The sequence below is a fragment of the Cololabis saira genome, chromosome 8 (genome assembly GCF_033807715.1).
Source record: "Cololabis saira isolate AMF1-May2022 chromosome 8, fColSai1.1, whole genome shotgun sequence".
Classification (NCBI taxonomy): Eukaryota; Metazoa; Chordata; class Actinopteri; order Beloniformes; family Belonidae; genus Cololabis; species Cololabis saira.
The window spans coordinates 28,899,651-28,922,978 of record NC_084594.1 but is presented as its reverse complement, the minus strand read 5'-3'; the positions used below and the strand labels follow the sequence as shown (position 1 = coordinate 28,922,978).

Genomic DNA, 23,328 nt, shown 5'->3' with positions numbered 1-23,328 from the left:
ATCTTGTCCCACTGGCAGATTTTTCTACTTATTTTAAGTGAAAATCTACTTGAAACAGGTGAAAATTGTCAAAAAAGTTATTTTTCTGGTAATGACTCTTGTTTTAAGTGTGAATTTTTTTTGATTAAAAATGAGACATTTTAACTAGAAATAAAACAAATATTCCTGGTAAGATTGAGTTTTTGCAGTGCATTTCATTTAGAAACTTTTTATTGCCTAGTTAAATCACTATTTTCTGAGAAAATGTATTTCCTCTTTACATCAAAGCTCCCTACTTCATTGAAATGATCAATTGTGTTAAACTTTTTTCTTAAAGACATTTCCACTAATGTTAAGTCTGACATACATGGCCTTGGGTTGCTGAACATGAAAGATCAGTTTTCTGTATGGTCATTTGGTTTATTAGCCAATAAAAGGTTCCCGGACAACACAGTCTTTCACAACACATCTTTATTTCACACAGAAATCATGTGTACAAGAAAAATATCCACAGTCGGAAAGGGGTCAGTATCATAGACTCAGCTCTTAGGATGGGTGCTGGTGAAAGTTCAAACAGGACGACCGCACTTGAATTCAGAGTTGAAACAACTGCATGTATTTAGCTCCACATTACACATCATGCACATCATAAACAGCATTTCTGACATTTAGTTTCACGGACAAACAGATGCTCACTGAGACTCGGATGCTCTACAGGCACATGATCTGAGCTCTACTGCGGCTGAAGGAAAGTCTTGATCTGAACTGAGCTGATGTAGGAAAAAATAAAATAAAATAATTGTTGGCTTTAATATCAACATGAATTAGATGCATTTGACACATTCTGCAGTTAGTGCATGAATAGAGCGTACCAGCGACCCCAGTGAGGCATTAGTTAAAACAACACGTTTTGCACAAATTAGAGGGTTTTAAAAAAACATTTTCAGACAAGAGAATGTTCAAATATGCCACTCTCCTAGACGGTGAGATATCACAGCACAAAGTTGTTCCTTCATTTGGAGAAAACGTCTGTTTTAAGCCACACAAGCACAAAATAAAGAGCCACCGCCACACACACGCCATACTTTTAAGTCCCAGGAATAAGGTGAGAGTTGCAACGTTCATATGTCAAGTGATCATTTACAGACATGTACATCTCACTGCACAGGAGCAACAAGCAAACAAACATACATAAGCATCACCAACAGAAATATAATGAAAAATAATAATAATAATAATAATAATAATAACAGCTGTTTAAGGCTTGTAATACTTCATCATACATGAACACAACTGCAGAAGTTCAGCAAGACAAATGTCACAGGAGTATTTTTGTTGTTTTTTTAAGACAGTACAACATTTTCACTGAAAATAAAGCGACACTGACTCAAATTTTAATTTTTGCTGTCAAAACACCATTTTCAAAAAAACACAAAAACCATGGGGGAAAAGAATAACAATAATAAAAAGAGGATGAGAGGAAGGAAGAAAAAAAAGCCAGTAAACTGAAAACTTATCAGAGGTAGTAAAATGGTCATGGAAGGAAGTTGACAGGATTTTTATTTCACCCATTAAAACCTGTGAAAAAGGAGATTCCAGTTTTAGTTATCTTTAAGCCCAATCTGGACTGTGGGAGCTCGAACAACCCGGTATCTGTGTTACTACTGGTCCATGGTGCCAGACACAAAAGTTGATGTTAATCATTTGCGGTACAATTAAATGTTTTTATCATCAGTTTGAGCTAACCAAAGCCAAACCTGAATTACTACTTCAGTTGTATTCATGATGAGTTCAAGTTGCTTGCATCAATGATGAAGAATAGAAGTGTTTCTTAAATTCAGTTAGTAGTACCAAACAATACTCAAGCTCCACATTGCAAACTGGCTAGAATCCAAACACTTTACTAATTTCTTTTATTACAATTGCCAGATTCATGTTGACCACATTTTCTAGTATTTTAGTAAACTTTTCATAATGGGCTTGTGTTAAACTTGAGCTACGAGTGCAGCTGCCATTTAAACTGACAAATGTGATAATTTTAATTAATTCAGAAAAAAGTTGACAGCCTTGACCATCTAATCATACAGCATATGACGAGGCTCAATGATATCTGCCCACAAATTAGATGCCAATACCATTTTTAAGATATGGCCAACGTGAAATTCACGTAGTTTACAGCGAGCAGCTTTCTATGAGAGTAATTGACAACGTCCTCTTCAGTTGAGGGGTTATAGGCTCACACGGTGGCTGTTACAGCTTCAACCTGAAAATAATATAATACACACTCCACCTGCACTGATGTGCTGAAGCACAGCCTTCAATCACAAATGGACTATTAGCCTATAAGGAGGATATTTTATGCAAGTGTATTTATAGGAGATTATATATTTAGGAATGAATTATTCAAAATATCCAATTGTATTTTGAAAAAAAAAGAAAAAAGGATGAAAATGATAGTTATAAATTACATTTATTTTTTATGTCTAATAATGCAAGCCATTACTCTACATTTATGAGAGTTTGCAAGTTGGTCAAAAATGGTTTAAACCAGTTTACATAAGTGCATCATGTGCTGGCAGTTAATCAAGAACAAAACTTAGTCAACTCAGATATCTTCAAGGTTATAACAATAAATAGCATAATTTGGCTGTAAATTCCTTTGCTTTCCCCAAATATTGGTAGATATACCTGGCTGCATTTTAGTTGAATAAATGTAGTATGAAGTGGTGTACAATTACAATAATTGGGACAATGCACACCTTAAAAAAAGAAGGGGGGAGGAAATTGATCCAATGTTGGGTTTTGTGTTCTTGTAAAAGGTTTAAATCAATTAATAAAGATTCATAAATGTACCATGTAATTAAATAAAATGAGTTTTTAAAACCTCATTTATGAAAATCAAATATACCAAACACTGCAAAAATGTAAGTTTAGACATATGTGCATATTATTGGATGAATACATTATTTAAAAACATGTTATTTATGTAAAAAGGAACTTATAACTCAGGTAAGAAAGAAAGTTATGAATAACTTTGTTTTGATTTTCTTATCAAGGGCTATTAATGAGAAATTTAATTCATCTTTAGTTTACAGCACTTATAAAAAAATAACCGAAAACAATTGTTGCTTCTCTATTCTTATCTCTTGACAACAATCATGGCCAGGAGTTTTCTGAAAATCTCTGACGAATTCCTATCTTTTTTGGTCTTATTAATTACCAATAAGGCTATGAGGGCCATTTAGTTAAAAATGTGACTAGTTTACACTTCCAAAGACATTTTAATTAATTAAGTCACAATTATTCCAACCATTTGCTGTATTTAGCAAAACCAATTGCAGGACTGAAAAGGGATATGAGTCGAGCAAATATTCTTTAAATTAATCAATTTTACAAAATGTACAAAAACGTCGAGGGGCCTAATCTAACGGAACACAAAACATGTGATTAGCGTTTAGTTGAATTTACAAAGATCCACATTTACAATGTCAAATTTATTCTTGCGTGCATCATATCTTATGTGGTAATATAAACACCATTACCACTTAACCAATAATACAATAAAACATTGACTTTTTCATCTTTTGAAGTATATATATGGGGAATCCACACAGGGAGTTATGATCTTATTTACACTGATGGAGCTTGATTACTTGTCATGGAGGCAATTTACAATAAAATACAGCTCTGGAAGTCAGTGTAATTTCATTTTACCGATTTATTTTTCTGTAATTTCATGAGCTAAACTCATCCCTGGGTTTCTTTGATTGTTTCATGGGTAAATACATCAAATGCATAAACAGGAACAAAGTTGACAACCCTTTTCCTGAACATGCCAGTGAGATGATCAGTGGGACAGAGAGAGACGGGAAAAGGCCTGACGAGGGGATAAAAAGATGAGAGGTGCATGTTTGTGAAGCCACTACCAGTCTGCTTTATCCCAGGTTTCCTCAGCAGGTTTCGCAGGACTCTTCTTTGTCTTACCGTCTGCATTGTCCCAGTTGTTGTCCCAGGCTTCCCAGCCCTCTTCCGTGCTGTGCTTGTTGTTGGACAATGCTTCAGATCCCCAATTGTCCCAACTGTCAGAGCTCTTCTTTGCAGAATTATCTGCAATGGTCCAGCTTTCACTGCTGGGAGATTTCTTCTCCTTTAAGGAATTGTTGCTGCCAAAGGTTTCCCAGAAGTCCCTCGAGACGGGCTGGCTAGAACTTCCCTGATATCCTTCAGTGGCATCCATGTTTTGATAGCTCTCTCCACCCGACCTGAACACATTAAGAACCATAAAGAAATGTTTCAATAAGCCTTGCCAACTCACTGAATCACATAAATATTTTTGATGTGAGACTTTAGTTTGCATGAAGTTGTTCTTCAAATTACCCATCTTCCGGCTTTCCAGTAAACAGGGTAGTTAATTTGGCACCAGCTCCCTGAACCTATGAAACAGTAAGAACAAGTCAGGGAATAAAATCCAGAAGGCAAAAAGACAACTTGCAGATGTCACTTTGATAAATGATATGCCAAACATTTCACCATTAGCTGTACATCAAATGAAAAATTTGCACCTTTAGTTTTTAAAAAGTCAATCAAAAATTAAAAGCAATAATATTTTACAGATATTATTTAACATTTCTACATTAACATTTTTTAACAAAATTTACTCACCACCAGAATTATTATGGCAGCAAGAAAAACATGAGATTTAATTAGCATTATTCAAACATTTATCAACACAGCAAAACCAGTCTCCTCTGAGGTTTAGTTGGAGGCAGAGATTCATCTCCACCTTAAACACTTCAAAAAAATAAAAAATAAATAAATTTGGAGGCTCAGATTCAAACTAGATCAGTTTTCAATCAGGGCTGGAGGTCCTCGTTCAGGTGACTGGTTTTGCACCTGTACAGCTTGGCAGAGGTCTGCCCGTCCTACCTTGTTCGCCAGCCCAGTGATGCCGACTGTCATTTCATCTAGCAATTTGCCATCTTTCACCTGAATGAGCCAAATTGTTATAAAAAAAAACTTAAACAACAAGAATCGCTATTCTGACAAGGTTTGCAATAAAGATGAGGAAGTGAACTTTTTGATTGTTAAAAAAGTGACTTCATTTTACTAGCAGCACTGAAAAGGAAGCATACTACACAGTTTAAATCAGCAATGCCAACTGTACATTAAAAGACAAAGTGTTGTCTCCGTCACTGGCCCTCTCATAGAATAAACACCAGGGATGCACCAAATGCTCAACTGATGAAGAATTTTGTTTGGTTCGTTCATTTGTTAAAGGGGTGAGCAGAATCAAGCAGCCAAAAATCACCCGACCCTCCCCAGGTGGAGTGAAGGGATCATGTGCTTGGTGAAAGCGACACGCACCAACTGTAAAACTGCATAGCTTTGGTGTGGAAAGTTTTACTGAGCGAGTCTGACCCAGAACTAGCCATTTGAAATATGAACCATCTGTTCAAAAATGATGTCAGAAGCTAAAAACCTTCCAAGAAGCAAGTTTTTCTAGTGACTGATAGCATCAGATGGACTGAAGTTTACATCCACCTGCTCAATTTTCTGCCAAGTAACCTACACAGCCTTCCAGAAACTCCGGACAGAAACTTCATTAAGCTCAGCCGCCTATATGGACACAGAATAACTTCATATTTTAATAGCTACGATTATAGAGTTGCAATTCACCGAGTGTACAGATACAACCATCTGCCTCACCGTCAATACAATATCAATTACAACCCCATATTCTTCTTTTATGAATGTGTTCTGATTTTAACCCTAATCATTTATTTGCCCAACAATAATAGCAGATGAGATTTCTTTTTCCTGAGACCCCTCCTTCAATCCCACTATTCTTCAGGTAAGAAAAAAATAGTTTGTCCACTTATCTGATGCATTTTTTGCACTATATATCCTGCTAAAAAGGTCAGAATGTAATTGTTACAGAGCAAATATTTCACCTATATTTCTTATAATAAAAGCAGAAACAGCCTTGAAAACTGTTGTTGGTGCATCCCCCTTCTCCAATATTTAAAAGACCATGTTTTTCCATCATCTGATGCATTTAAAATACACACATCCAGCAGCTGCTCACTTGACAGTCGAAGATATTACGCAGAAACATGTATATAGAAAACACTCATCTTTAACTCGGGAATGGGGAAATATTACGCTTGCATATGCAGCCTAAAGAGCTTTCACTGATGTAAAAACTCAAGCAGAGAATCAGCAGATAGAGTACAATTTCAAAAGGAGCTGCTCCTGGGTGTGTCATTTTATGTTTACACAACAAGATAATTTCATGACAATTTTCTCTTCGCATGATCAGTGAAGACTGCCTTAAATCTGTAAGAATAAGTAACTTCAATTTGAATTGCCTAGTCAGATGAATGGAAAAAACATATCTTATTAGAAAACTATTACATAAATGTGGTCTCCGTGTCTGAACAGGAGAAATTGCTACGGTGATTTAATAGCAAATCTAATTTAGTTGCTGCTTTAAAACATTTTTTTTCTGTAACCAATCAGGTCCAACTGATTAATACATTGACAGCTGGCTGCCTCTCCAAATCTTCTGGCTGAGTCACAGACAGACTGGGAGAAGCACAGATAGAAACAGAAACCAGAGGCTTTGTCGTTTAATGCAAGTTGGCATAGAGCAGATAAGAGAGCAAATACGAGCAGCGGAGAAAAGTAGCACATTTACATCTAAAGCCGTTTTTGTTTGGGTGTTTTTTCTGTCGATTTAAATCAAAGGCATTGCACCCCACCACCAAATGAACACCTACAAACACCAATGTTACCTTGTCTTGAGTAGGTTTGATAACATTCTCATTTATTGTCTGTCCTAACTCAGAGGCCTAGTAGGAAGTCAGAGAAGAGAGTGCACTTAAATGAAAGAGTCACAGTAGAGCAAGACACTGAGCTGCTTGTTTTTCAGTTGCATAAAGAGGCTGATCATTCCCATTCACAATGACACAGAAAAAGCACCAGACGGTGTAATGGTATGTTAAAGATAATTTTCTGCTTTTCTCTAGAGAGAGAAAAAATGTATGTTTAATGAAACACTATCAGTCTTTTATAGTGCATTTGTCATGAGGTACATGAGAGGGGGGGGGGGGGCCAAACACGGGGAGGCAGAGGTCAATGTTTATGCTCCTCGCCTGTGGAACAAACTCCCAAAATGCATCAAGGCTGCTGAAACGCTCAGTTGCTTTAAATCAAGGTTGGAAGCCTTTTTATTTACTGCTGCACTTAAAAAATCCACCATAATGCACTACAAGCTTTATTTCTTGCATCTCATTTGTTGATTTTTTTAAACTTATGTCCGTCTAATGCATTTAAAAACTTACAAACCGTCCCTAGCTCAGAAGTCCAATAACAAAACACTGCCTAGCCTTTCAATCACACCGTTCCAGGTTTCACCATTAGCACCTATATGAGCACTTAAGTCCCCCAGCAAAACAACAACAGTATTCAGTTGGCACCCCTTCAAGTAGCCTGCCCAGGTGGGGTAGATAGGGCATAAGTGTTTACCCTAAACCGGTCTCCCATCCACCATGGAGAACTCCAAACCTTGAGCGTAAAACAGGGGCTCACAAATAAGTCCACCACTCCATGCAGCGCCTCACAAAAGAAAATTCAAAAGTGGACTTAAGTCCAGCCCCTGTCTAGGGGATTAGTTCCAGAAAACATGCTTTGCATCAAGGTGAAGCTCTAACAGCATGAAATCAGCAACTCTTTCATTCCATGCCTCAAAAGTAAATGGGACCCTGAGGCCTACACGTCATACTACTACCCAATCACCTACGACAGGGACCTCACGGCATCACCTGTAGATTGTTGGTCCACAGGAGGGTAGTCCCATGTGTATAGACTGTGCTCAGCCAATCCCAGTGGTCAAAGGCCTGACTAGTATGGGGCTCAATAATGAGCCTCCTTGTCTCTTTCAGGTTTATATGTGGGGTTTTTTTGTGTTTTTTTTATATATGACCATCATAAAAGTCTTTGAAGAGAAATAGTGCACCCTCTTTCACCCTCACAGCGCATTAAGGATCACAAAGACACCTAGTTCGTTAAAGGTCTTAAAACTAGGTCAATCAAAACTTCAGATTAACAACATGTCCCATATTTCAAGGCGCAATTATTTTAAAAGACTAAGACAAAATGCAAAAGCAGTGTGAGAACAGCTAAATACACCTTTTACTGGTTCCATTAGACTTAAGAGTGCATTTGATTTTTCCCCAATTATACATTTTCCCTTGGAGAACTATATACACATCTTATTAAAATTTAAGACTTTTTTTGCCTCCATTTTTAATCTGCAGTGGGTGTAATATACCAATGCAGATCAGGTTCCAAATTAAGGTGTTTACTTTAGGGTTTTAACATACCATTACACCTCTTCCGCTCGATGAGTGCAGAACACAAAAGTTGTCATGCATGAACAGATAACCCATTATCAATGGAAATGAGTGAACATTTGATCATTTCCATGTAATGGACAGGAATTACCAGCAATTCCCCCATGAATGTAATCCCACAACACAGTTTCCAGCTGTCTTTCAAAAGTTATCAACTCAAAATACAGGAACTGAGACAAGCAATGCTGTGTGCTATCAACCAAAAATATCTTAAGATGACATTCAGCAACATTTAGCAAAATATCCCAAAATTGACAAGCAAATGTATAATTAAAAGAAGCTCGAAACAAAAGGCAAATAAAGTTACAAGGTGAGATGAACCTATAAAACTTCTTTACCGGTTCTGGGGGTGCTTTATAGCCCCTTAACTATATCCAGAGAGGGCAAAGAAATTAGTAGTAACAGTTATTAGAGGTCTGAAGTTATCATACATCAAGAGAGCTGCTTATGAAAATAGTGTATTGAGTGGAAACCAGCCTACAACTGAGAGGAAACCCAACACACCGAGGAACAAATACCTTTACCAAACTACCTTTGAGTGCATTACTCTTACCTTTAAAGTTGCTTGGTTTGCCAGTTTAGACGTCTGTGCGAGTGTGAAAAGAGATACAACTATTACATTTATTGCTTTACAAGGGATACCATTGAATGTTAGGCCCCACTTCAATGTATAAGAAGTTGAAATGTGAGTTTTTTTTCTCTCCTCCGTCTCACATACATTATCTTTGGCAATAGAAGCAAACTTGCTGGCTCCAACCGTGAAACTGCTCCACCCCTGCAAACAAACAGACAAATAAATAAATCAAGTATCATATACAACACTGAATAAAACATGAATCATAACCTACTGAGTAGATTGAAGTCATAGCATTGTTCAGGAAGTCGTCATCTTTCTTCTCCGGAGTGACTGTGTTGCCAAATCCAACATAACGGTTCTCCTGATTTCCACTGTAACCGCCTCCACTACAGACACAATAAAATAAATAACTCAAATATGAAACAAATATGGAGGGTTAAGGGTGACAAAATTAAATAAATAAATCATGAATTAAATAAATATATCATAAAATACATAACTGTAAATCTCCCACTAAAAAATTAAATATACCATCAAATCATTAAATACATCAATATATAATTAAATAGATAATGGAATATGCAAATAAATGTCCAACAAAACAATTAAATCTATCTTTTTAATGAATACTAAAATGCCTTTAAGAGAAAACGTTTATTTAAAAATATATTTAATTATTTTACTGTGTATATATTTATTTTATGCCTCCTGTGTGAGCGATGTTGTCATGAAATATTTTAAACTGCCAAACCCAGCCATCAAACTTGTGTGGCCTATCAACAGACCATTAATTAATGGGAGATTTCATGATATATTTATTTATTTAATTTTGTCACCCTCAACTCTCCATATATAAATGAGTAGGACAGGGCGATGTAAAACCAACCTCTGATAAGAGTTAACATCATCACTCAACCAGTCTTCAAAAGCTTTGTCACTTGAATTTGCCGAGTTCTGTCCAGGTCCTCCAGAGCTGAAGAAAAGGAGTAGAAATTCAGTCCTTTGGTCGCTATTGTGCATCAAATATTACAAAGAGCGCTGCTATGTTCAAAGGTTCCTTTTTAGTTACCGACTGGAGGATGAAAAGCTGGACTTGGGCTGAGGAGATGTCCAATTTTTTGCAGAAGATGTCTCAATGGACCATTCCTTCCCCTCCGCTTCAGTTGCTACCTGTTATTAATCGAAAACCAAATTCTCAGAAGACATACCACTTAATTATTGCATTTTCTCAGTTCGCATGTACACAGTTTACCTCAACCAATTGTAAATTCAACACATGTCTTTATGAGAAGTTTAACCCTTATCAAACAAAACCTCTACAAAATATATATATATATATATATATATATATATATATATATATATATATATATATATATATATTTTAGTAAGTGGAAGATTAAGATCCTTTTATTTCAGAAATATTTACAAGATGTAAATACTGAATCTAGAGTTAGACACACCTACGCATTCATGGGTAGATGCATCTGTACTTTTGATTGCTACAGTATTTGAATCATTGAACTCAGGGGGTGTGCAGCTCACCTTGTCCCTGAAGAGAGCAGCAGCTTTGCTGTTGTATTTCTCCTGTAGATTCAAGTTAGGATCATAATCATCTTGGAGTTCAAGAAAAAGGCGAAATTTTCCATTTCCTCCTGCTTTCATTTTCTCCAGCTCAATATCTTTCCATTTGTCCATGGTGACTGAGCGCACAAAACTACAAATAAGAGAGAAGAGAGATAAAACATTATTTTGTAAAGGCTGTTTGGTTGCTGGTAAATAAAACTCTTAAGGTAATGGAGAAAAATGTTGAACTCAGCCATTAGGTCTTATTACATTATAACTGACACTTTTTTAAGAACTATGAACTTTTATTCAGTTACATTGAATAAAATCAGCACGGTATTATCAGCAAACAGACAACCACTCTTACCTGAGATGCACTCCAAGCCCCCTGTGCTTTCCAGAGCACTCAAGACAAATCCAAATGCCGTACGTCACACTAACCCACTGAGGATTAAATGCCCCACACTCAAAACAAAGCTGAAAAGAATTTAACAATTGTACCATTAATATTTGTGCAATATATACTGATTATAAGACATCTTTCCAGCTACTATTGCCAAACAAACTGTCCATTATCAAATATATTTCTATCTCGAGTTACTCTTCATTTATTTGAATAAGGATGGAAGGACAGCACTGACGGATTGCCAGAACAGATTGCTACAATGAAAACCAGTCACAATAGACCGTTCCAGAGGTCAAATTACTTTTCTCATGAGGACTTACATTGTTCTCATCTTGAGTTCTCACTTCCTTCAGAACTCTCCTGGTCCTTGGACTCGCCATGATAACCCACACTGAACAAAAAAATTACAGCAGATTTTTAGTATGGTATTCATCATTTTCAAGCAAATTACCCATGTACAGACTAAAACTCTTTGACTCAACTTCATGACACCAAATTTAAACTAAAAATTCCCACTGGACTAAAATAGCATCAGCACAATTTGATTTTACACACTGGACTATTTCTTTTACTACAATATATATGCAATTCTTACTACAAAATTGTAGTCATATTCAATGTTTAAACATATATACACAGTACAGACCAAAAGTTTGGACACACTTCCCCATTGGTTTGAATGAGATATACAGGACTGTCTCAGAAAATTAGAATATGTCATTTTCTGTAATGCAATTACAAAAACGTCATACATTCTGGATTCATTACAAATCAACTGAAATATTGCAAGCCTTTTATTATTTTAATATTGCTGATCATGGCTTACAGCTTAAGAAAACTCAAATGTCCTATCTCAAAAAATTCTGCGAATCTTAAATCTTAAGCTGTAAGCCATAATCAGCAATATTAAAATAATAAAAGGCTTGCAATATTTCAGTTGATTAGTAATGAATCCAGAATGTATGATCTTTTTTTTTTTTTTTTTTTTTTTAAATTGCATTGCATTACAGAAAATAAAAGAACTTTATCACAATATTCTAATTTTCTGAGACAGTCCTGTATACACACACACACACACACACACACACACACACACACACACACACACACACACACACACACACACACACACACACACACACACACACACACACACACACACACACACACACACACACACACACACACACACACACACAGAACTGATCACTACCACCCTTAAACCTAATAGCAAATCAAAACTGCAGTGATGATGAATCTGAGTGGAGGTTTTGCTTCAGTCAGTATGAGAGTCAAAAAACATGGAACTGCGTTTTTTTTCTTGTTTCTTTGTCAGAATTAATTTATTTTGATAATTTTCAATTAATTTACCTTTACCCATCTCCACAATTAGATAGATAGAACATAGATTTTGGTCAAATTAAAAATGAACTAATTAGTCTAATTTTACACAATATCTACCACACAAACTCAAGCCAAACCACATCCATAATTGTCTTGCTCTTCTTAAGTATTACATTTCACATTTGGAATTTGATGTTCATGAAAACTATAGTGTAATTTATAGGACTTATGGACTTTAGACAGAGCCAAAAACAGAGAGGCAAGTCAAAAAGAGTGTCTAACGGACTAATGCGTGACAGAAGTATAAATTAATCAAATTTGGTGTCAAAAGCCGAACGGGACACTTTAAGACTTTACATCCTATGTATGAATATTCTATTGGACATTAAACTCTTAAAAGGGAGCAAGAAACAAGAGGTGATGCTTCATGCAATCACTTCTTGGTTTGCTATTTTTTTTATGTAAATGATTACTCAGCTGACTAGTAATTATCTACCTCTTCTTACTTTTTCCTTTTTTTTTTCTACCCTCTCACCCCTCCCCAGTTATGTTGTACTTCATGTCCCTTTTTTTCCCCCTTTCTCTTCTCCTTCCGGCCCCATCTCCACAATCTGTTTACTCTACAACTGGCATAGAACCTTAAATTCCACAACCGAATAATACATATGATCTGGTTTTGCATTGCTGCAGCCCATTCCATCTTCACTCTCCCTTCCCCTTCCATCCTCCTTGTCTTTCCCCCATTATAGCACTTTAACTTTAAACCCTCAGCACTTTAATCGTAACCAGCACTTTAACTTACTCTGGCACTTTACCGCCTAAACTTTTAACTGCTAAATGTGAAATGTGTGTAATGTATTCACTATTGCAATATATGTAAATGTCTAAGATCGTCTTAGTATGAAGATTGATGTGTCAGGTTGTTCTTCTGTTCTTCTATCTTAAATAGAAGCAAAATAACAAGAACAGAAACTTTTTGCACGTTTTATTTGTATTTGTTCTAACTTGTTGTTTAACTTGTCTTTCTTTTATATTTTTAGCCGGGGGACTGCCAAATGGAAACTAGCTCTGTAGCTAAAATTGGGTGCATTTGCATTTTTAATTCTAAATGTATATGAATGTACACTGTCCCTTCCCAAATAAACTGAATTGAATTGAGAGTCATCTCCTACATTCATATAGTACAATGAGACAGCTATGAAGTTTATTAAGAATATATAGCGAGGAACCATGCGGTTTGATTGTAATTTACTTCTTTGAGCTCCCTAAATAAAAATAACACTTTAATAATCAGTTTCCACACAAAGCCTCGGTGAATCCAGTCTCGTCATAATTGCAGTCGTGTCAAAGCTGCTCGGGAAAAAACCTCAAGATGTCGTGGATTTGACATTAAATAAGAGAGTGCAAAAACCCAGGGATGCTTTCTGCAGTCTACTTCTTGATGGTGATGTTTCAAAGGTGATGTTTCAAAGGAAGAAACATTTAGGAGGACTCACTGACTCGATGATGAGCGTGAAGCCTGATTTATGGTTCTGCGTTAAATCTACGGCGTAGGGAACGCGGCGACGCGAACCGTACGGCGTACCCTACGCCGTAGGTTCTGCGTTGGTGTAACGCGGAACCATAAATCAGCCTTTAATGAAGTGAGACCGTGGAGCTAACCTCGGCTAAATGTTACCTGACGCTGATGGACGACGAACACGCAAGTTTCAAGAGTCTGGCTGCCGCCGGAAAACTCCACAGACGCGTTTCTGCTGTCGCTTCGGGTTGTCACGGACTGAGTGACGTCCAAGGAAAAGCAACTTAAAGACGGACTGTGTTGTTAGAAACCGGTGGCCATGTTCCTGTTTGCCTACGTGGGCAGCGCAATGCACCATGGGACATGGGAGGCTGCGTACTGGACTTCTTTGAAGTTTATTGGTGGCTGTAATGCTCATTACCGCCCCCACTGGACGGAAGCCTCCCCTTTTCAAGCCATTTATTTATGTATTTATGTATTCATTTATTTAATGTGTCCTCTTTTTTGTTTAGAAAACAATATCAGAATCGGAATCAGATTTATTGGCCAAGTCAGGTCAAACAAGACAGGGAATTTGACTGAGTTATTTTTGCTCACTGTACAGTAAATAGACAAATGACAGCTCTTATTAATATATATACAATTTTAAAAAAAAAAGTGAAAGGTGCAGCAGTATGAGGTAGACATGGTTGTTGAAAGGTGCATTGTTACAGCATATGATTGTGGTTATTATTATTATTATTATTATTATTATTATTATTATTATTATTATTGTTATTATTATTATTATTATTATTATTATTATTATTATTATTATTATTATTATTATTATTATTATTATTATTATTGCACAGTGATTACTCTGAGACTACTCTATTTGGTACTTTGGTTACTCTGCTTTATTTTTCTCCTTACAGACAACACACACTGCAGTTGTACTTGTTTAGGAGGTAAAGTGTGATTTTGATTGATTGATTGATTGGTTGATTGATTGGTTGATTGATTGATTGATTGATTGATTGATTGATTGATTGATTGATTGATTGATTGATTGATTGATTGATTGATTGATTGATTGATTGATTGAAATCTTTATTTCGAGCATATTAATTATAAATACAAAAAAACAATTACACAAAACATCATAAAAAGAATACAAATAAACTATCATTAAACAAAATCAAAAGGAAATAAACCTTCATTAATACCAGATGATTTCATCCAGATCAGCGTTTATGTACTTTGTTATATGAAGTCTCAGTGTTGCATGTCAGGGTAGACCTTTCATGTCACATTATATTGTTATCCAAATTATCAGTTTGTATTTGATTTCCTTCAAGATTGTAAAATTCCAGTTCTTTAGACCATCCCAGAATTTATCTGAAACACCTCCAGCTGATGCAGTTGTAGTTTCACTGTCTATTGTTGAAAACTATCCCTATCATTTTTTGTAAACCACTTTGAGTTGCCCCTTGTTTCTGAAAGATAGCCAAGAAATCAACTGATCCTGCTGTGGTCTTATTAGATTTTTTTTTCTTCTAAAATGCATTAGAGAGTGATTGTATGAAAACATTTAAGTTTTATGGTCATTGGTCTGTTGGAGCCTATTCCAGCTTTCATTAGGCAAAATGCAGGGGTACACCGTCATAAGGCCACACAACCACCATATAGAGGTAATGTAGAATCAAGGAAACTGGAGAAAGCCCATACAAGCACAAGCTTCACACAGAAAAGGCCCCGGTGGGTTTCAAACCTTCTATCTGTGAGACAACAGTGCTAACCACCAAGCTACTGTGCTGCCCTCTTTCTGTGTCAGTACTGGTAAAAAAGCACAATTATTATAAGCAGTTTACAGAAACTATATCCATCAAGGACATTACCTTATCTCTAGCACAGGGCCCACAATTATTTACTCACATTTATGGCAATTATTAGAAACTATTGTTTAAAAAAAAAAAAAAAAGGAATTAATGATATACTTGTAAAATAAAACATTAATCAGATATCAGTTTATTATCAACATCTTCCATGTCATATACATGTATGTGCTTGAGATAAGTCTTTTTTTTAATGCATGAGTACACAAAATCGTACATAGTTTGCCATGTTTTTCCGTACATTGTCCATATAATTGACGAGTGGCTAGAGAAAAAAGTTGGAAATCTCTAGCGCTGCATTTTGAAAGCAGCACTGGTTATCAAGTGTGACTTACCCTTTAAATGCATTGTGTCTCTCTTCAGACAAGAATGAATGCAACAGGAATTGTTTTGTTTTTTTCTTAAATTAATTATGCGCAAAGATCATTTTCCACTTACAATTGTTTAAAATCAACTGAAGCCGTGCTTTTCCCCCCTCAAAACCAAATCTGCTTTCAAAGATATAACATTATACAGGACTGTGATGAGAAACACAAGTGATAAGATTATTGTGAACATCCTGAGGGATTAAAGTACATTCACACTCACCTGCTGTCCTGTTAAATAACTATGTCCTCTATTATGTGAGGAGTGTTTTACCCAATGCTGTAAGCTGCACTTATCTCACTGACGAAGATGGTATAAAAGAGGAGTTGCTTCAGCTGGGGGAGCAAGTGTTCGGTCTTGACTTGTGCGCCAACATGAATGCATCAACAAGTTTGAGGGTGCGCCTTCCAGCCTTCGTCTTCGTGATGGAGGGGGTCATGATAGCACTCTATGCTGTCTTTGTCACTTACGATGACAATGCCAATGCCAAAATGCAGACTAATGAGACCAATCCAATGGACAACTCCTTGTATCGTGACTACCCCTTCTTTGCAGATGTGCAGATGATGATCTTCATAGGCTTTGGTTGCCTGCTGGCCTTCTTCCGCTTCTACGGCTTCAGTGGAATGGTCTTCAACTTTCTCACGGCTACATTTTCAATCCAGTGGGCCATCCTGATGCAAGGTTACTTCCAGTTTTACCATAATGGTAAAATTCACTTGGGCGTGGTCAACCTGGTGAACGCAGAGTTTGCCTGCGCTGTCGTGCTCATCTCCTTCGGAGCTGTTATAGGGAAGACCAGCCCAATTCAACTTTTGGTCATGTCTTTGCTGGAGATCCCAATATTTTCTGTGACAGAGTGGGCCGTACTGAAATACATCAAGATCAATGATGCAGGTGGAAGTATTCTTATCCATCTATTTGCTTGTTATTTTGGTCTAGGGGTGACATTTGTGCTGTACCGCCCAGGTCTGAAGGAAGGACATGCTAGAGAGACCACTAGTTATAACTCTGACATCCTGTCTGTGATGGGGACCCTTTTCCTCTGGGTGTTCTGGCCGTCATTCAATTCAGCTCTTACGCTGAAAGGTGACGACCAGCACAGAGCAGTACTCCACACCTTCATAGGTCTAAGCTCATCCACTATCACTGCCTTTGCACTTTCTGCGTTATTCAACAAACGAGGAAAGCTCACAATGGCTGACATTCAGAATGTGACTCTGGCGGGTGGTGTGACTGTCGGGGCTACTGTGGACATGATGATTTCCCCAGTAGCTGCATATGCGCTGGGCATCATGGGCTGCACTGCCTGTTTCTTTGGTTACAGGTACCTGACCCCTTTTCTGGCCCGACGCCTGAGAATCCAGGACCAATGTGGCATTCACAATCTCCATGGACTCACTGGCCTGATATCATCCACAGCAGGGATCTGCGCCATCCTCCTGGCCACCGAAGACACCTACGGACCGAGTATGTATCAAATCTTTGCCCATCGGGCTCCCCCCGAGGGAGACCCAAGGCTGGCTGAACTGCAGATGCTGGTTCCCGGGCTGAAGCCGGGCCTCGGCCGCTCCGCGCAGGAACAAGCGCTCTGGCAGGTTGCAGCTATTTTCTCCACCATCGCAGCCTCTGCAGTTGGCGGGGTGCTCACCGGACTGGTCCTGAGGTTGTCCTTCTTGGCGTCACCATCAGATGAGGACTGCTTTGACGATGAGCTTTTCTTTGACATGCCCTCTGACTTTGACAGTGTAGAGCTGCTCAAGACCAATCCAAGCGGTGAAGAAAAAAACATGAACACAAAAGTCTGAGGTTTAATTAAGTTTGCTTGCACTGACAACTGATGTAAATATGATTTTTACAGAGTGAATTTATTGTCATAAGAAAAATGTGTGGATATTTGTACTGTAATGTTAGCAGTGGTGCAAAAATAAAACTGATCATTCTCCCTATTTAAAAAAAAAGGACATATGTAGTGTCATCATTAAAATAATTTGTTGGAGTTGTATGTACACTGTCTATGTCAAACATGTGGCTGCTGTGTTGTGTTGTAGTAAAGCTGCATAACAACATTTAACAGCACACAAAAGGACACAATATAACTGTTTCAAAAGTGTAATATATCAGTATTTTAACAGATCAAACAGATTTATCTTTTAACACAGTTGTGCCTTCTTTTATTTGTTGTTGGACATTTTATTATAATACAGTATAATAAATTTAACTGTGCTTTCTTTTGCTTTGATTCTATAAAATTAATTTTACTTCAATTATTCAGTTTTTTCTAACATGTATAATTTATTGTGGCCCAGCTCATTTTACCATCTCAGATTTTGTAATGACTGTGGCTGTGTGATATAAAGCAGTGTTGGGAGTCACAGATCCTTCACTTTCAACACATTATTTCCTGTTTGTTGCAAGATAGGAAACTAAATATTCACAAATCACCTGCCTCTCGCCTGAAATGAGTTGGGATAGGCTCCAGCAGACCACCGTGACCCTGCAAAGGATGAAGCGGGTATAGATAATGGATGGATGGATGGATGTTCACAAATCAGAGATTAAGAGGGTCATTTAAAAACAACGGAAGTTATGTGATTTTACAGTTTTGTGGTTTTATGGGATCTTATTTGAAAAAAATCAGTCCAAAAGAGCAGCTCCTCTTTATTTGAGGATGTGAGCAAGTACTACACCTTCTAGTGATTAATCATGTGGGATTAATGAGTTTATTCATTGATAAACCACTTAACACCTCAATATATATAAACAAAGAGAGAGAGAGAGAGGGAGAGAGAGAAAAATCACTGAAAAGAGAAGAGTTTTTCATTAAAGAAAGGATTGCTATCAGGATACACAGATAGCAGTTTTTTATTAGTACAAGATGAGCTTTAACTGGAGCTAATCGATTTATCTTTCTAAGAAGGTGATATCTGTTGTTTATTAGTCACCTCCTGCTAACAGCAGGTTGTTTCATTTTATAACACCGTTCAAGAACGGATTATGTTGTTATCCTAACATGTGAACCTACTGAGCAATATGAAATATTGTACCTCACTTGGAATTTGCCAGCATCTGAAAAATTATCAGGCAAAAAGAATGACAGATCTGATCAAGTATCCGATCAGGTTTATCGGTTCAGTGACTGCTGCTAAGCAGTTGATGACTGTAACTGCAAGCTGGTGGGTTCAGTGCTGTGTTTTGTTTAGTTTCTATTTTTTCTTTCTTTTAAATGAAATTCAATCATACTTATCCTTTAAAATCATTATTATTTCAGTCACCCATAAACACCTGGTTTAGGTCAAATTTCGTGCGTGATCAAAGCATCTGTGCGGCTTTTCAGTTGAGGTCATGATTGAACTGTATGAATTTACACTACAAAGTAAAATTAATACTCAAAATAATGTCTTTAATCCATAATATCGTTCTGCTTTTTAACTATATATTTAAGAGGACAACTGATACACTTCAATAGCTATTTACCAGGTTAAATCTAACAACATGTGGAGTCTGTAAAGTCCATGAATTTTATTATTTAGTTCCATAATGGAGCCTATAAATGACAGATAAGAAGTTTCTTGCTGTGTTTATTACAGTTACAAAGGTTAACCTAATGAAACAAAGTGTTTTTTTATTAACTGATACGGCCACCAAAGTGTCTTATCTAATCATTACAATGTAAACTGTATTTTATCAAACTTGGAGTGACCATGTAAGCTTTGAGCTTGAATTGATCATCGTCCTCATGATCATTTTTGTCCTCTGTGTCACGTCCGCAAAAAGATCAAAGCAAAAGGGTGAACATTTTCCACAGCATCATCATAATGTGGTCAAAATGATTTTTCTGAATTTTAAGGTTACAAGAGAATGTTGGAAAAATCCTTCAAAACAATTTAGGTGAACATTTTTAGAAAATTTTAATAGAAAATAATTTAACAAAGAGATTTTTCACAGGTGGCATCATTTCTGATATTTAGTTGCTGAACCTTTTCCAACAGTAGCAGCCTTTATGTGGTTTTGTAGCCAGAAAGGTCTTGCAGCTTTTTGACTGGTACTTTCTACCACATGTTACAGTGTGCTCACCTCTTTAAAGTTCACAAAAATGCTTTTGGCAAAGTCACATTTCAACTCTGTCCAAAGGTTTTCAATGGCACTGAGGTCAAGAGTCATTTTAAACAGTTTTGCAACACTTGTGTGCTGCCAGCAACAGGAGTATTCCATTTTTGATGCTTATTTGTCTTTTTGTTGTCAAATTGTACCAACATTGAAGCTGATTTGAACCCCGTCATATAGATTCGGATTTGGATCCAGATATTCTCTCTTCAAACCCCCAACACATTCTCTTTTGGCTTCTTCAGGTCACAACATTTTTCAAAATATTTTGGGTACACAGCCTTTCAGGCATCAACTTTTCCAGGCTTTGGTACAGTGTGAGACATCCACTCAGGTTTCTCCAGGTTATCTTGAGCCTTTTCAGATGAGTTATGCTGCCTTATATGAGAACATGCACCAGCCCTTACAGACATTTTTTTCTCAAGTTTCATCTAAGCACCACATCCTGGAAGTATCTTCACAGGGTTGTGACGGGAATCTTTTGATTACACTACTGAAACAGAATTTTAAAAAATCTATAAACGTCCACTGTAGACATCGATAATATTTTGGGTTTCGGTTAATTAAAACGTTGTGAAAATGAAATGGTTTCATTTGGATAAGTTTCGTAATTCTAAAGGTTTAGAGATGTCAATAATTGTCCCTATGACTACATTTAAAGACAAACATGTCTCACACTGTCACCTTGACATCCTGACTCATCGAGGTGTGAAGAACTCCTGTTTTACTGAAGGTGAGTTTATAATGTGTGTGAGTTTGTCTTTTAATGTTTGGTTTGGTTGTTTCCTTTGTTTTTAACACAGATGAATGAGTCATTTTACTCCTACGTTGTACAAAAACACATCCAGAACACATACACAGAAAAAAGACTGCTTCCTACATTTATTTTCTCTGTGACTTTAAGTCATGGTGGCTTTTATTGTCCAAACACAACTCGTTTATTCATGGTCTGTCATTTTTGCCCTATATAATTATGTTTTTATGAGTTATTCTAATCTTGTTCATTTATAGTTATTACTGAATATTTATACAACAACTTTTACATCAGTCCAACTGAAGTTGCTTTAAATGTGCTATAGAAATGTTTTAGTTTTTTGGCTTGACAGTCTTTAGGTGTTTATTTTACCACACTCTGTCCAAATAATAGCTACACAAAACAGCTTCTTTCTAATAAAGTAGCATTTTTATCTCATACATAAACATTACTGCAATATTCTTTTTTCTTTTGACACTTTGGTATTTTTCTAAGTCACATTAAATTAAAATTCCAATACATTTTCCATTGAAATTGTAGCAGTTGCAGTAAATGTTTATTCAATACCATTGTGCAGGCTTTAAAGTATACATAAACTTGTTTTTATATTTTTACCCCATCAACATTTTGTTATGGGAAAATAATTCAAAAGTAACATTTCATTTCTTAAATAAATTGACATTAATGTGTAGTCCTCATTGGCAATTCATTGCATTACTTTTTGTTTCTGTGTTTGTAATTTCTATTCTTCATCACATCTCACATAGCGCAGACGTCAACAATAAAATAAAAGCAAACAAACACCAGTCTTCTATTTTGTGCCAGCTCACCATGTTGGACACTAGTTTTACTGCATTATTAACTATAAAAGTTTCCTATCTTCACCACCGGCATCATAAATAAGGCTGAGTAATAAACATAGATTACTGGCAGGATTAATCGTTCCTCCAAGAAGTGCAACACCATAAATGACCAAAAAAAGTTAAGCTGTTAGTTCAGTTACACTTCAAAATAAAAAAACCTTGCCTTTGTTTTTATCATTTCAAATGTGATGAAGAACAGGGACACGTTTCGTACTTTTAGATATCAGAAGCATCTGATATTATCTGAGATGAAAGGAGGGAACCGGGATTTATCACACGAAGTCAGCACTTTTTCAGTACTCAGACATCTGCATGCACATGTGAGGGATTTTAAAACCTCATTCCTATTGATTATCTATCTAGCTTGTTGTTACTTGTTAGCTTGATGTTTTATATTAAAAGTGATGACGGAAATAAACTACATTTGCCCAAGTATTGTACTTTAGCGCAACCATCGGTTGTATTTGTGCTTTTGTTTCATCTGTTTTAAGCTCTCTTACTAATGATAAACTGATTAATCCACCAGCACATTTCAGAGAGCTGCACAGTTAGCGCCCAAGTGAAGCTGATGCTCCAATGAAAAAAGCTGCAAAAGAATAGAACTATACATAGAAATAAATACATGCATGAGAAAATATAAAGACAAATTTCAAAATATGAGTGACCAAAAAAGCCTTTTTATTTAGATGTTTGTTTATAGGTATTTTACACATGCTTCAAAGATTCAGTGCCAATAATCTCAGACCATCCCAGTGTGCAAAAACTGTTAATCAATAATATTAAATGAACTTTCTTTAGCTAATACTTTTGTTGACAGAGTAGTAATTTTACATTGCAACAATTGTTCTTTGATTTTAATAACACTAAACACCTGGTAGCAGTTGTTTAGTGCAGCAGGACCAGATACATATCCGTGCACTCCAGTCATTACAGTGGCTGGATTGCAAGAATATCCAGCTGAAATGTATGCAAAATCTGAAATAAAAGAATATGATCTACAGACGATGATAAACAGGTCGACTGGTATGTAGCTACCTCGGACAAGCTTCTGTTTTTCGTTTCAAGTAATGAAAAATAGCGCCATCGTGTGGTAGCAGTTTAAAGTTGATGAAGTTCACTGTTCAGAACTTCTCTTCTCAGCATCAGCAGCCACCTTTGTCTCAGAGATGGTTTGCATACTCCTCTCCATCACCCGCTGTGTCGATGGTTTTGGTGCGTGGGGTGTTCACAGAAGCGTACAGATCAGACGTAGGTGAGGCAGCGTAAGCGCCATCGTCATTTTCCTTCCCTGACTCTGGTGGCTCCTCTAAATTCACTTCGCCTGAGCACTGTATCTCTGAAGAGCTGTTCCCACAGTGCAGTCTGGGAGCCTTGAGGGACAGATTGGCATAGCATTCCTGACTTCTGACCTGAGAAGTAGAAACAAATGAACAACGTAACATACACAGTTGGACGAAAACAAGGCCTCATTTTCATGCTGCTAGTTTTATTTTATTTCAACAGTAAGTAGTTTATTGTAGACAAAGTCGAGATTAAGTTTGTAAAGACAACCTGTG

The 23,328-nt window shown here is 36.7% G+C and overlaps 2 protein-coding genes across 4 annotated transcripts; one reads left to right on the top strand and one right to left on the bottom strand.

The window, feature by feature from the left end:
• Nucleotides 1–432: 432 nt before the first annotated feature.
• Nucleotides 433–14,143, bottom strand: arfgap1 (ADP-ribosylation factor GTPase activating protein 1). Of its 3 annotated transcripts, XM_061727628.1 has the most exons (13): nt 13,965–14,143; nt 11,263–11,333; nt 10,904–11,013; nt 10,516–10,687; nt 10,040–10,140; nt 9,857–9,943; nt 9,242–9,356; nt 9,112–9,168; nt 8,947–8,979; nt 6,774–6,830; nt 4,906–4,965; nt 4,357–4,412; nt 433–4,241 (listed from the first exon to the last, which is right to left on the bottom strand). In XM_061727628.1, the coding sequence occupies exons 2-13, from the start codon at nt 11,320–11,322 to the stop codon at nt 3,902–3,904; spliced, it is 1,248 nt and encodes a 415-aa protein (XP_061583612.1). In that variant the 5' UTR covers nt 11,323–11,333; nt 13,965–14,143; the 3' UTR covers nt 433–3,901. The 3 variants fall into 3 exon arrangements, with proteins under 3 accessions (XP_061583612.1, XP_061583613.1, XP_061583614.1); XM_061727629.1 differs by lacking the exon at nt 6,774–6,830; XM_061727630.1 differs by lacking the exons at nt 4,906–4,965; nt 6,774–6,830 and having other exon boundaries at nt 4,357–4,406.
• Nucleotides 14,144–16,408: 2,265 nt separating this feature from the next.
• On the top strand, nt 16,409–18,199 carry LOC133449462 (ammonium transporter Rh type B-like). The gene has a single exon (XM_061728616.1). It carries the CDS (start codon nt 16,423–16,425, stop codon nt 17,854–17,856), a length of 1,434 nt encoding a protein of 477 aa, XP_061584600.1. The 5' UTR covers nt 16,409–16,422; the 3' UTR covers nt 17,857–18,199.
• The last annotated feature ends 5,129 nt before the right edge of the window (nt 18,200–23,328 follow it).

Bases quoted from the DNA above. Each gene is read 5' to 3' on its own strand.
- arfgap1 (XM_061727628.1), bottom strand. From the start codon at position 11,322: ATGGCGAGTCCAAGGACCAGGAGAGTTCTGAAGGAAGTGAGAACTCAA. The intron at 9,944-10,039 runs GTAACTAAAAAG...CCTTTTCTTCAG, and splicing joins AGCTTTTCATCCTCCAGTCG to CTCTGGAGGACCTGGACAGA. The intron at 8,980-9,111 runs GTATGTGAGACG...ACACTCGCACAG, and splicing joins CTTCTATTGCCAAAGATAAT to ACGTCTAAACTGGCAAACCA.
- LOC133449462 (XM_061728616.1), top strand. From the start codon at position 16,423: ATGAATGCATCAACAAGTTTGAGGGTGCGCCTTCCAGCCTTCGTCTTC.